Raw genomic sequence first — 14,469 nt, forward strand, 5'->3', positions numbered from 1 at the left:
AGTACTGTACACTCGCGTATTTAATAGTTAGTCTGTGAATTTTTAAATCTATCAAATGGTAAAATCTGGGGTTTTGCATATACAGTAGCTGAAACACTGTTTAGATCAGGGGTCGGCAACCCTGGGTTGGAAGGGTTAACTGATGGCACGACCATAGCTGGACTGGCCATCGGGCATACTGGGCATCTGCCTAGTGGGCCGATGTGATTTTTCGTTTTTATGGGCCGATGGTTTTTGTTTGTTTATTGTTTTGAGTTACAATAACTCATACTGCGTGCTAGCTAGCATGTTTCTATACAGCTGGGTGGGTGCTATGATGTTACTGATAGTGAACTTTATATTATTCATAAGGTTAGTTAGTAGAGTTGCCAACTGTTCCATAAAAAAATGGAATCGTCCCGCATTCAGAGAAAAGGAACACAGTTTGTCCTGTACTTCAGCTAGAATGGAAAAAGACACAAAGCTGGAGTTATTCTGCATCTTTACGCTGTCAGCTGCCTCTTCTTCTCTCATTCTCTCCCCCTCTCTCACCTGTTGCTACTACAATCATGAAACTAATCAATGATCAGCTGATCGTCTCTCTTGTTTGTTTATCGCCCACTTTGCGCCCGGAAGAGGAAACCAGCGGATGTCGCGCTAAACAACAGCAGCATCTTTAAGCTTGATCAACTGTTGTTAGAATTTATTTAATATTAATTTCTAGTATCAGCTGATGTTTGCTGGAGCCACAACTGTAAAAGCTGCTGGTCAAGATATCGATTTGGTTATCTGGTGAGAGGGAAACATGAAGATGAAACCAGGAGATGTCCTTACTGAATCATCAGAGCTGTGATGGAGAAACAGGTTTACCTTTTAGGTGACATGAATGAGTTGAAGGGAAGTTATGAACTGTTTCTGAGAGACAAATAACACCAGGATCCTTTTCTAAGTAGCTGACAGCTGGTAACTGTGCAGGGGTGGGTCTAGAAAAGTTTTGCCAGGGGGGCAGGTAGGGCATTAACAGGGAGAGGGGGGCACAAAGAAATACTTTTCTTTCTTATTCTCATTTAAAATGTCTCACTTTTATTAAATAATTATCTGAATCTTACAACCAAAGTTTCTATCCGATGGAAAATGTATAGAAATCATACATATACCAACAAGACAGTGTACATCACTGTCACAACAGCGTTTGTTTTCTTTGTTGTGAGGAGACCATAAATAGCATTTGCATTGTCTGTTTTCTGTTGTTTTTTGTTTCGAAATAGCTGATAACTATTCACTGATAGCTGCCAACATCTGCGAACAAATATAATTCTGTCAAGTTGTTCTATATAGTGTGTAACTGTTCATGTAGAGCGTTATTAAATTTATTGCTAATGCAATCATATGGCACATTGACTTCTGAGGAAATTTTAGACGGCACTCGTCATCAAAAAGGTTGCCGACCCCTGGTTTAGATGTTGCTTCTTTTTTAGACATGTGCCCTCCACCTTTAACCAGCTGTGCCATTCCTCACGTAGTGACAGTATATCCATAGAATTCTTTACTTCAGTGAGTTATTCTGATCAGTAATCCTGTGGCCAAAAGCAGCTCATAGTTGTGAAGGTCAAAGGTAGAAAAGTGAGAATGCAAAAATACTGCAACCTAGAATTAATTAAAAGATTCAGAGAATAGAAGACATTTCTGTAAGCCGGTATTCAGAGACCCTAATAAGCCAGTACTGGGGCATGATTGTGTTGTGGTAATCGCTGCCTGGGCTCAGGAACATTTCTGAACATCATTGTCAGTTACCAGAGTTTGTCATGCCATGCATGAAATATAAACTAAATGCAACAAAGCATAAATAGAGAAGATCCAGATTTTCTGTCTCCTCTGGCAGACCTGAGGTGATTTAAGATGATCATCCTGGGCTGACGTGAAAAACTGTACCGTGGGCTGAGTAATAAAAATAAATGTTTTTTGGGGGGAAATGATGGACTCTATAAAGATTAAAAGGACAGTTTAGCTTGTTACAGGTATCAATGCAGAGATAACTGGCACAATTGTGACTGCACCATGAAAGCTGAATGGTTTATACTGGTCTGTAGCATCATGTGTTGTCATCTAGAGAACATCTTTTTCTAGGAAGTATTTGTTTATTTCAGCAAGGCACACAAAATACATTTCACAGCACCACCCACAATGGCTTTAAAGAGTCACAGTGCTAATCAGAACTGCTTGCAGTCAAGACATGTCACCAGCTAAAAATACCAGCCAAATATAAAGCTGTTTGAGAAAAAACAACTGGAACTGGTAAAATATTTTGCTTTCAAAGCTATACCAATTGTTATTGACACAAATTAAGAGGGGATATGCATCCTAGAGTTTACAGAGAATTAACAACGTAACTTTAAGTACATAATTTCACAATATTTCATGTCTCGTGACTTCTTATCCATGCTGTATGTTGTTATAATCTATTGCCATTAAAGTATATTGTATACAAATCATTTCTGATGACACTCCTGTGTAAAGATGAGCTATGAGATTCAGTGAAACATGAAATTGTTGTTTGAGTACAATACTGTAAACAGTTGGTAAAAGAATTTGAAAGCCAGATAAAAGGAGAGTAAAAATGTTTCCTGTCATGCAGATTATGTCGTCTTTTTTTCTTTGTTTTGTGTTTTTGTCTGTTGGTTTAAGAAACAAAACAGCAGGTTCTCAGCAGGTGGCCTGTACAGTCACAGTTCCTCAGTGCAGGGTTGGCTTCGGCATTTTAATGCAATCCTGCACGATCACAGTTTGTGAGGTTATTTAGGATTTCAGAAACACTGAGTTATCAGTTCGTGTCTAATCATTTAGCCACCCATAATAACTTATAGAAGAATTAAATGTGATTATTTGGAGGGCACGGTGGTTAGCACTGTTGCAGCGCAGCAAGAAGGGCCTGAGTTCAATTCCACCATCAAATCTATGTACTTTCCTGTTTTTTGACCATTTCACATACAACATGCATTTTATTATCGATTAAATGAAATCGAAAACGTTTTTGTCATTTTCTCTTGCATGTGCATGCATGTAAGGGTACTTTCACATAAATTTAAACTTCCTTCAGGAGTCACCACAGCAGATCTTCTCCCTCCACACTATCCCTGGCATCTTCTTCTGTCACCAACCCTCTGCATGTCCTCCTTCACTACATCCATGCCTTTGTCTTAAGCAAATAGTAGCACGATTTCCACCAGCACCCTGCTGGCCAACACCATCAGTGACAGTAATTGTTAACTCAGGCCGCGACAGATTCAGTGGGGAAATCTTATTGATTATCCGCATGTTTGATTTGGGATAGATTTTGTGCCAGCTGCCCTTCCTGACACAACCCTCCCCATTTATCCAGGCTTGGGACTTGCACTAGGAGTACACTGCCTTGGGGCTGTGCCTGTAGCTGTGCTTCTTGGACATAAATTTAAATAATCATGATTATTATTACAAATTATGACCATTAGCTTGTCAGTGTGCCCCTCGAGCACTAGGTGCCCTACATACAGTTTGTGAAGAGTGTGTGTATATAGAAAAGCAGCACTGTTTAGACCTCAACCCTGCTGTGTTCCTCTGGGATGAGCAAAGTGAGGTTTCAGTATGACTGTGCAGGGAATTCTACATTGCAAAATATTCCCCTTTAATGCATCCATCTCCACTTTGTAGATTTAGAGTACCGGTAGTAGTACGGCTTGCAGCTAGTTTCTTAGTGTGAAACCATGTGTGCAGTGGTGTGTTCATGTGAAACTGTGTGTATGAACGAATGTCACCACATGCCACTCACACTGGTTTACCTGTGGAGGTGATTATGACTCAGTGTGGCAGGTCACGCCTAGCAGTCATACAGCTGAGATAGGACTGACCTTTCATCATGCAGTAGAGTGAAAGGCTCATGTCCAGCTGAGGTGTTGATTACAGTGTGTAGCACAGTGTTGTTTATTTAAGCCATGAAAGACCTCCACAGGAAGCAGGACACTGTTTGGGATTTCATAAGTGCATCTAAAGAACCCCAAAGTGAAATTCAACACCAGCAGAGCTCAAAAAAACAGAGAGTCACATTTTGACCAACTGGACTTAAAATGCAAAAAAGGACACGTCTTTTCACTTAATTTATCTTGCACTTGCCCTGACACATTGTAGAGTGAGACAAACACTCTCACACTTATCTAAAACTTGACTGTACAGTAGGGAAGCCTTTTCCGATTGCCGTCTTGAACTGTGGCTCACCATTTGGCAGTTGTAGGAAAGCAGCCTTGTTAATCCAGCGCAGATATGCGCTGTTTGCATTCCTTCCTGTCACCTGGCTTCTGTGTGCCCACATCTGGATCACAGGGACAGCTGTCATTACAGCTTTTACAAGTGACAAAATGTAGTGGCAGTGAAAGGTGGAGGGAACTCACACAGCAGAGAGCTCTGGATGTTATACCAGAGCATGTGCTCGCATGCACTTTTGTTTTGGTGTTTGTAACGTAGTACACACACACGTTTTTTGTGCCCCATGTAAACAAAATCCAGTAACCGTGATATCTGTAGTACTAGTTCTGTTAAAAGCATGGTACCATTTAACACTTTAATTGCCAAATATTACTAGCACTAGCTATATAAATATAATAGCTATAGCTTTTATTATTAAAGGTGCTAGAGAGTTAATGAGATTTTGTTTAAAACAATTTTTTTATCCTCTCTATTTAAACAAATTAGCAAGCATGGCATGCATTTAATTACATCTATGCTTGTGCACACATTTTTGTCACTAATCTTTCTTTATTTCACTTACAAGCAATCAGTTGGATTGATTTCAGATTTCATAGTGGCTGGGGCGTGATTAAAGTTCAGCAAAGAAAGATGATTGCATATACAGTACACTGGCAAACATGCAGTATATATATATATATATATATATATATATATATATATATATATATATATATAACAGCGAATTTTTCTTATAGTCTCAGACTGGTCGATTCAGTCTGTGTTCTGACCAGAAATAGATTAGTAGTGTGGTATAAGAGAGTGAGGGAATTAAGTGAGGGCGGCCTCAAAGATCAATCAGAGGTCTCACCTTTTCTTTCATTTCTGTCATTGGGGAACAGAAAGCACAGCCAGCACCTGTCTATTGCAGCGACATGATTACAGTATAGGCAGGCACATTGTCAGAGACAAAAGGGTGGATGGAGGTGATAGCTGGGAAATTATTCAGAAGCTCGGAGAACGAAGGAGACAGAGTAAGTCTGTTCTCAGGAGACAGGTGGGGTAAAGTTGTGTTAAGCTGAGATCAGAGAGGGGGATCAGTCCACGCATCCTCTGTGTGCTGAGTGTCATGTTTTTTACAGCAGGGAGTGGGGAGTCAATAAACAGCTGTTCCTTCCTCCTCCACATCGCTTTCGTCTAGTGAGTAAGTGAATGTTGAGCCTGAAAGAAGCAGCTTTTAGAGGGGTTACATGTGTATACAAGTGAAGAGGCAGATTTTTTACAAAAATATGGGATAACCATACCATCATCATAATATTATTATGCAAACTAAGAGCAGCACAGTGGTATTGTGATTAGCACTGTCGCCTCCTGGGTTTCGACATTTCAGTTCGGTTCAGTTCAATTCTGCTTTTGAATGTAGGTTTATTTATATAACACCAAATCATAGCAACTGTTGCCCCAGAGTGCCTTATACTCAAAGGTAAAGACTTACAATATTCTTGAGAAAACCCCAGCAATCTAATGACCCCTTAGAGCAACCGTCTTGAGATGGTAGGAAGGAAAATCTCCCTTTTAACAGGAAGAAACCTCCAGCAGAACCAGGCTCAGTGAGGTTCAGTCATCTGCCTTGACCATTTGGGTGGTGGGGAGAAAGGAGAGTATAGGGAGACAGGACAAAAGACAGACTAACAAAGAGAAAAATTTAATGGCATGCTGCAGTGGTAGCATGTGGGACGTGAGTAGAGAATAGATGCTCAGTGTTCTCTACTAACAGTATTACTGGAGGCCAAGGTAATGTCATCCAAAATAAGAATATCCTTTCTAAGATTTTTTTAGGAAAAAAACTTGGTTTTGTCTGAATTTGAGAGAAGAAAATTATGGAACACCCAGGCCTTTATATCTTTGAGTCATGCACATAGTTGAACAAATTGCTTTGTCATCCTTCTTCATAGATAGATATAGCTGAGTATCATCTGCGTAGCAGTCAAAATATATACAGTTTTACACTGCCTGAACCCTGTGGAACTCACATGTATAGAAGACTCCCCATTTACATGAACACATTTAATGTAAATGCTCTGAAAGTTTCAAAGATTTCAGAGCATTTCCTTTAATGACTTTTCTAATGCCGGGCTCTAATCTGTGATAGACTGGTGACCTGCCCAGGGTGTACCATGCTTCATGCTCTATCACACACACAGGATAGGCTCCACCACACCTTGGAGCCCAATAGTATTATGAAAACTAATACATTATCTAGTTAACTAAACTTTACCTTTCCCAGAGGAGAAAATAACAACATTCGAGAAAGTCTGCTTTAAAATTAAAACAAAAAGTTTAATTTAACAGGGTTGGTTTAAACATCAAACAGTGTACTGAAGCACAGTTTTCCACTCTGGTCTGCTGCAGCCCATGTGCCTCTGAACATATAGTAAAAAAAAAAAATAAACTGGGGGTTGGGGGTCAGTGGGGGATTTCTGTAGATCTAGGCCTAGTAAGTCAAATAAGTCATTGAGAAAATGTGTTTTTTTGTTTGTTTGGGTTTTTTTTGCAAGATACAGAAAGGAATCCTGTGAATGACTGATATTTGAACATTTACTATCATTTCAGTCCAGCTGGCTGCTTCTCAAAGTGCCCCAGGTTATACCACCATGACATGTCCCCATGCCAGAGTGGAATATAGTTGGAGGAAGCAGACTACATCATTTAGCAAACTGTCTGCTGGCTGCAACATCACACTGGCGTATCCTAGCAACCAGTTTAGAAGAAGGGCTCACTCAGGCAAAGCTTCAGTTCCACCTGGTGATCTCTGAGGAGCGTGTGTGCGTGTGTTTGTGTCCGTGTGTGTGTCTGTTGGCTTGCTGGGATAATGGATGAGTGTTGTAGAAATGAGTGTGCTGGCTCAGTCCTGCAGGGAAGATCAATATCAACTATACATTCATCTCTAATTACCACAGCAGAACTTAGAAGGGATCTCTTTCTTTTTCCTTCCCGCCCTCTTGTTCTCTTTCACAACCTCTACTTGGTCCTTTTTTTTTCGCCTTTTATTAACTCCCACTTCTTTTTTATCATTCCTTTCCTCTGTTTTAAAATATCAGTTTGTCCCTCTACTTAGTTACTGGTATGAGGGGGAATGAAAATATGTTGCCCTTGGTGTGGTACATAAGTTACAGACCAGTATTTCTGCTTCCCAATTTCTTCTCTTTGTGTCAGTGGACTTCGTGTCGGTGTGTGTTTGTGAAACAAAGTCTTTCACTCCTGTCCTTTCTTCCCATTCCCTGTGTGCACACTTCATTGTGTAATTTATGAAGAAAGAACACAAAAAAACTAAATACCCAGTTGGTTATGTGGCCCTTTGTCCTTTTTGTTCCCTTTCCCAAGACTCCACAACCTCACAATGATGACAGCTAAGGCTCATTTAATGAAATGTCCCCATACTCTCTCTCTTTGTCAGTGCTCAGCATTGGGGAAGGAGGTTTCTGGGAAGGCACAGTCAAAGGGAGGACAGGATGGTTCCCAGCAGACTGTGTGGAAGAAGTGCAGATGAGACAATACGATCCACGACTAGGTAAGACATCTACATGCACACTGACCCATACATGCATGTGCATACTGTGCAGTGATGGTGTCAGAGTCTGGCAAGTTATTATAATCTTGCTCTAATGGTCAGAGTCCTGTGTAGCTCTCTTTGTGGAAACAATAGTGTAACATCTGTGTCTCTGTGATGTAATCATCAATTAGTTGGAAATACCCTGAAACAAGAAATGAAAAAAGGTGCACTATAAATTAATTGGCAATTACATTTTTTAAATTGACTATAAACTGCTTTCATTCTAATCACTTTCTTGATTTTTTTTATCATTTAAAATTTCAGGCTTATTAATTAAAAGCCTGTGCCAACTATAGAAATTCTGTCAAAAAAATATCTCTCCTGTAACCATCGCCTGCTGCCTAAAATTAAATATTGATCTTAATGATAAATTCTGAGAGGATTTAAATAATTTGGGGAATACTGAACAGCAAAAGCCAAAGTAATAATGATATTTTTTATACATGTGTCCACAAAAAGCATCACCCACCTCTGGCAGTGTAAATACAGTGTTAAGGAGCAATAGTTACAGAGAGGATACTTGGGCTGAAATGGGTTAGTCACTGAATCCACTTTGACTTCAGGTTGGCCATATTTTTGCTGCATGTCAGTCCCCTGCTGTCTGTATGTCTACCCTGCACTTTGTAAATAAATGCAAAAATAAAGCCCGTGTTTGTTGAGGCAAGGGTTTTAAGCACCCAGTTGTACTTCAGAATTATACTTCAAAAGTAAAATTTGCAAATAAATAAGTAATAACAAATAGTAAAAAGTTTATTTGTTCCAGATTCCCAACTGTTGCAAATATTTACAGCTGCTTTGACAGTAAAACTGTATCATCAATAAAATATTCTTACAGTAGCAGCTGAGGTAAATCTCTTGAAAATGTCTAGGCTGCCTGGAAAGACGGTTATGCCGATGCCGGAGACAGTATACTGGCAACAGAGTACTTAAATCTAACCTTCCCTTTTCATTAGTTGACATTTGACTGTTGAGTTATCCACCAAAGATTTTCAAGCTTTTAGGGGCACTTGATTAGTGCATAATTAAATGCAGGTGTACTGCAAAGCCTGAATGGTTTAGCCTGCATTAGAACATGTAGTCAGGGTTTGGATCAGAGGAAAATTCTCATGAAATTTAGCATTCGACTACAAGTTAATGGAAAATACTTCCTGTATATTTTCCTTCTTTTTATAAAAGGTTTGCTTTTAATTTTCAGTCTTAAAAAGTGTAAAAGCATTGTGTAATAGAGCTGTATGTGAATGATGTGTTATCATTTGTGGAAAGCCCACATGAACAAAAACATACATAAGCATTAGTGGTGACAGACCTAGTTTAGTAAATTAGAGTTTAAGTAGTATTTCATGCTTATCTATTAGTTTTGTTAAATAATTAACCAAAACTTTGAAAATTGGTTTTGTATGGGAGTTTTATGGAGGTGAATAATTCAAACACGTGTAGCCAAACATCTTTTAGTCTCTGTAGTGACACTTGTTGTGGCTGAAGGATTCATGTTTTCAGACTGTCAGTTGGTACATCAGTCATATAGGCCAGGATCACACTGAGCTCACAAAACGTGTTTTGCTAACCATGATGAAATTTCACTCAAATGTCTAGTGGGGGAGGATGATAACATAAAGATCTTCTATATCCAAAAGGTCAAAGGTGAAGTCTGCAGAGAAGTAGATTTAAACAGTAAATCGATTGTTTCATAGAGGCTCACAGCCACAAAGGGATAATTCTAGAAAGAAATCACTTTCACTCCAATTACCCCAAAATGCACACAACAGATTAATAGTCAGCATTTAGCTGGTGTTTGTATTGTTTCATTTGTTTGGCTGCCCAGTTTTGTACTAGTTTATAAATGTCTTAATTGATACTGAGGTGGCTATTCTCGACATCAGATTGTCAGTGTTGGGAAGGTTTAGTCTGCTTTCTGTTTGCTGAAAGTCTAGTCTGTCTCACAGATGTCAGACACTGTTAACCTGCAGTTCTCTCAAGTAATCTGCTGACGACTGGATCGCTTTGTTTTTAAGAATCCTTTCTTATCATTATTTATTGACCTTTACATAAACTCATTGGTCTTGAGGAATACAAGCAAGTTTTTAAAAGCTGAAAAATAGTCTACCAGTAAAATGTATTGCAGTAGTATGGTAATGGAATGCATTGCTGTTTGGCTGTAACACACGGAAATGATACAGGAACAATAAATAAAAAAGACCACCTAACAGTAAAGCAGCTCCTGCCCTGCAGTAGGTAATAAAATGGTGTAAAACTTCTATATTTTTTGGCATGCCATTTTGTGTGCTTCATAATTGACCTTCACATCCATGTTGCAGCATTTAAAGACAACATTGTAAACTTTTCAAACAACTCAGAGTACTTCAGATTAATGTGAACGCATCTCCATTTAGACTGTCGTTTAATTAGCAGCTGGCACATTTCGTTTAGTGCAGTCCCAGGGGGAACAACATGTGCAGTGGGGTTGCTGGATTCAAATTTTTGTGCAGCATCATAAACAAATATCATGGAAACCATCTGGTCACTGGGTGAAAACGTTTACCTTGGCATAAAAGGCTGCAGCAGGTTCATAGAGTGGAAATAAGGCAAGGGCATTTTTGGTTGTGAATATCATCCCCTTCCTTGTGTGTTAGTCGTGCGTCTCCTGGGGCCTATTTCTGGAGCAGCTGGGGAATTTTCTTTTTTTAAAGGGGTTGTTGAGGGATTGAGGTTATCTCAGAGTAGGTGTGGAGTGATGAGAAAGGGCGGAATCTCTAAATACTCCATTTAAATGCATTGTGAGAAAAAGATAGGGGAAGGTGGGAAAGAAAGGGCCAGATAGCAAGGGAGACGGATGGTGGAGCATACTCTAAAAGACAGCAAAGTGGAGATGGCAGAGCGTGTCTTTCAGAGAGGAGGAAAAGAGGGAGGAGGGGGGGGATCTGAATCTCAGTCCCACTCACTCATAAATCCTAAAAAACTCAGTACCTAGAAGCCCTTTTTAGAGATTTGAAGTGATGTCTACCTTCCCCACCAGTAAATAGTTCTTTTTCTTTTATTTAACCGGATGCTAATAATTATATTTGCCTATAATTATATAAATGAAAATAAATTATGAAGTACAAGACAGGCATTTGATATATCAGTGATTAACATACAATTTCTGAATCTACTGAAGCATTTCAAAACTAATCTCATCCTCATCCCTAGATTCATGTGCAGTACAACAGCAAGACAACACAAGATGACATAGTAACACACACTGGGACACACTACAACACCCACAGTGGGTTGTTTATCTGAAGGCAGCCACTCAGGCATCACTGACAGTAAGGGCAATATGTCTCGGCCTAGTGAAGCAGGAAAGACAGCCCTGTCTACAATTAAGTAACCCAAATACCATTATACACGCTCCCTTTCTCTCTGCTCCACTGTGCCATGAGTCGTGAGGTCTAAACTCGAAAAAAAGCCCCCATCACTTCTCTGTTTCTTCTGAGAGGTTTGAAAGAGCAGTGCAGATGGAGGGAAAAGAAAAAATGATGTTGAATGGAAAAAAAGGAGTAGTTTAAGTCTGGGATGGAGGATGTGAAAACAGAGGGAGAAAGTGTGAATGACCATGTGACAGTTTAAGCCATCACCGACTCTCTGGCTGTTATCTGTCACCACATGGCTCTCTGCTCTCAGCATGGAAAGAGCTACCTGCAGCCAGCAGCTCATCTTCAACCAGTGCTCAAGGGGACAGAGAGAGGGAAGTGAGACAAAGGCTGAGTGTAGAAGTCAAAGAGGGAAACAAAAGCAATAGGAAGACCAAAATATTGATTGGATTGATCTACGGGGCCCCAGTAGTCTCGTGTGTCTGTTTGTCAGTGGGTTGTACTGTGTCAGTGGGTTGTTATTTTTCGGGTTAAAAAACAAAACTTGGAAAAGGAAAGGACTTTGTTTTCCAGCGCTGCTGAGAGCCTTGAATCATTTCAGTAAGCAGTAAGCAACTCCCCCTCCCACATACACACACAGATGCTGCTGGCCTGTATCAGGGGGTTAATAGTAGATGTTTACCCGTGTTAATGGAGGGAATAATGATATGAGTATGAACTGCTTTTCCCTTTCTAATGATGCTAACAAATTACCACGCCACTCATTTTTAGCAGTGGTACTGTTAATCTGTTGGCTACCATCTGTTGGGCTCCTACAACCCACCAGCCTAAAGACCCCACCCACCATCCTGCTATCCCCAAACGAGAAATCAACATGCAATAACCAAAAAGACAAGTTGTCCCTAATGGTAAATGAAACAGAGAGTTGTTTTTGATCAGCCTCATTTTCTATTATATTAGCCTTAATTTTCTTTTTTGCTGCCCTGCAGTGTCAAGTGTCCTTAAGGAATTAGAGGCACATGCGCTCACAGGGGATAAAATGCACATTTTTCTCATTGATGGGATAAGCAAGGGCACATTTTTCAGCGGTTTTATATCTTAACAAGCGTGCAAAGTTTTATTTCTTTTCTTTTAGTGCTCATTCACTCCATTCCCTTGCTCTCCTCACACCGCGGCACAGTTGAATGACTCACAGCCGCATGAATCAGCCCAGTCAGATCCAGCCTGAGCTATTTTTAGCCTGCCCATTAAGAAGTTTTGGAGTGTGTCTGCACTCCCCTAGAATGCTTAAACATCAGTGTTGCTGCGGCAGCTGAGACTGACATGAACAGAGCATCACGGAGGGTAGGGTGGAAGAGAGAGGGGTAAGGAGCGATAGGGAGGTAGTGCAATGGACTGGAGAGGAATCACACAGGAAGTCATCTGGTCACAAGTGTGGAATTTTCAGCGCAATTTCCCCTTTGTAGCTCGGTTCTGCAGGCATATCTGAGGTGCAACGGCAATACTGTAATTATCTGTGTCTGCTTATTGACAGTGTTTGATGATGCAGTATAGTATAATTTTCTTGGCATTTCAGAAGATTCTCAATGCTCGGCTTTGGTGGTGCAATTGTAAATACCGTGCAGCCTACTTTATATTATTGAAAGATCATTATCAGTCAGAGGTATTTATTTTATAGTTTTCATATTAGGCTAGAAAACAATAATAATTGTTATAGCTATATCAGCCATATTCTTTTGGAGGATGAAACAGGAGACAATCCTGTACACTTGGAACAACATGCTACGATTTAAATATAAACCCTCAATGAAAAAAAAGTGATTAATGAATGACGTCAGTTGTGGAAATGATTGCTCTTGAAGCACTGGGACAAAGAGACAGAAAAGGACAGTCCACACATAAGCAGGAAATGTTCTCAAAGTCCTTGAGGACTGCAAGGGGAGCTAAAGAGGATTCAGTGAAAGAAAAGAGAAGGAGACATGTAAATGCCTGTGTTGTGTAGCTTTTCCCTAATAGCTTATGAATGGATATCTGATGGTGTGGCAAGTGAGCCATGGGCGTAGATTTGGCATGGACAGAAGGGAGATGTCCCCACCAATATCCAGCGATTATTGAATTGCCCCCACCAATAATTTGATGTCTTCGAGTAAAGAAAAACAAACCAATAGCAAGAAAAAAATGATCTGTCAACGTCTCATTCACTTAGCGGTGCAGAAAGAGTCAAATTACGCTCTCTGCTGGAGTCCTACCTTAGGTGACAAATATGGCCAATGCGATTGGCTGTGCCTTTCAGGGAGCTCTGTTTAGTTTTAGCAGCGGCAAGCCTGCGTGGCGAGGATCTGCAAGGAGGAGAGGGGGATGGCAGCAAAAAGGAAAAACCTGGATATAAGAAAGTAATTTTCAAAGAAACCTGTAAGTGACTTAAAGTCAAGTTCACTCATAAAATGTGTCCGTCATAATAACGTTACAGGCTATGCTAGGCCATACATGCCAACACTCTAGTGATGGGATTGTCGGCTCTTTTTAGAGAACCGGCTCTTTCGGCTTGGCTCAGTAAAAAGAGCCGGCTCTTTCGGCTCCTAACCGGCTCTTCAGGTTGTTTTGTTGCTTTAATTAATTTATTATTAACAATAATATAAAATTATGCACAAAAGGAATTACTAATGTAAAAAAAGTGGTCTTATTTATAAATGTTTATATATAGATATATGCGGTGGCCCCTTGAGACAAAGCACGTACAAACTCCAAAACACATTTCTAGCGTTAACTGAACTTCCGAAACACAGCTACCTAGATCACTTAAATTATACAATTGAAAGCATGAAAGCATATGTGTATTGTTTGTGTATTTATACACAAGCACTCATATATATTCAAATGATAAAAAAAAAAAAAGTTCATTTACCTATTACTACCACACACCAAATACGGTCGTTGGTACTTGCTGGCTTGTGTAGCCACTAGGTAACAAAAGTTCAACACTGCCCCTAGCATTCTGGAGCACTTCTGTTGTGTTTTGTACGTGTTTTGGAGTTTTTACGTGTTTTGGAGTTTGTACATGCTTCAGGGTTTGTACGTGTTTTGGGGTTTATACGTGCTTTGTCTCTAGGGTACCGTAAATATAATTTTATTTATTCACTCCACATAAAATGTAATAAATAAATCATATAATACAAAAACCAACTATTCACATTTCAACTTTTAAATATTTAAATTTTCAGCTTTTTCCTTTTAAACAAATTTAAAGTGAAACAACACAAAACACTGCAAACCACAACACAATTAAATATAAATTAAAATATGAAAACAAAA

General features: G+C 39.7%; 1 protein-coding gene across 7 annotated transcripts in view; it reads left to right on the top strand.

The window, feature by feature from the left end:
* shank3a (SH3 and multiple ankyrin repeat domains 3a) overlaps positions 1-14,469 on the top strand; it is a 251,622-nt gene that overhangs the window by 196,062 nt on the left and 41,091 nt on the right. For all 7 annotated transcript variants that reach the window (XR_014912524.1, XR_014912525.1, XM_085412006.1 and 4 more), the window contains one exon: positions 7,652-7,765. Coding sequence is in view for 5 of the 7 variants with exons in the window: in XM_085412006.1 (XP_085268132.1) it covers positions 7,652-7,765 (114 nt within the window). In the remaining 2 variants the exon portion in view is untranslated. The remainder of the gene's footprint in view (positions 1-7,651; positions 7,766-14,469) is intronic.

This window comes from Rhamphochromis longiceps, linkage group LG7 (assembly GCF_057381845.1).
Source record: "Rhamphochromis longiceps isolate RC_006_pf linkage group LG7, R_longiceps_female_GT1.1, whole genome shotgun sequence".
In the NCBI taxonomy this organism is placed as follows: domain Eukaryota; kingdom Metazoa; phylum Chordata; class Actinopteri; order Cichliformes; family Cichlidae; genus Rhamphochromis; species Rhamphochromis longiceps.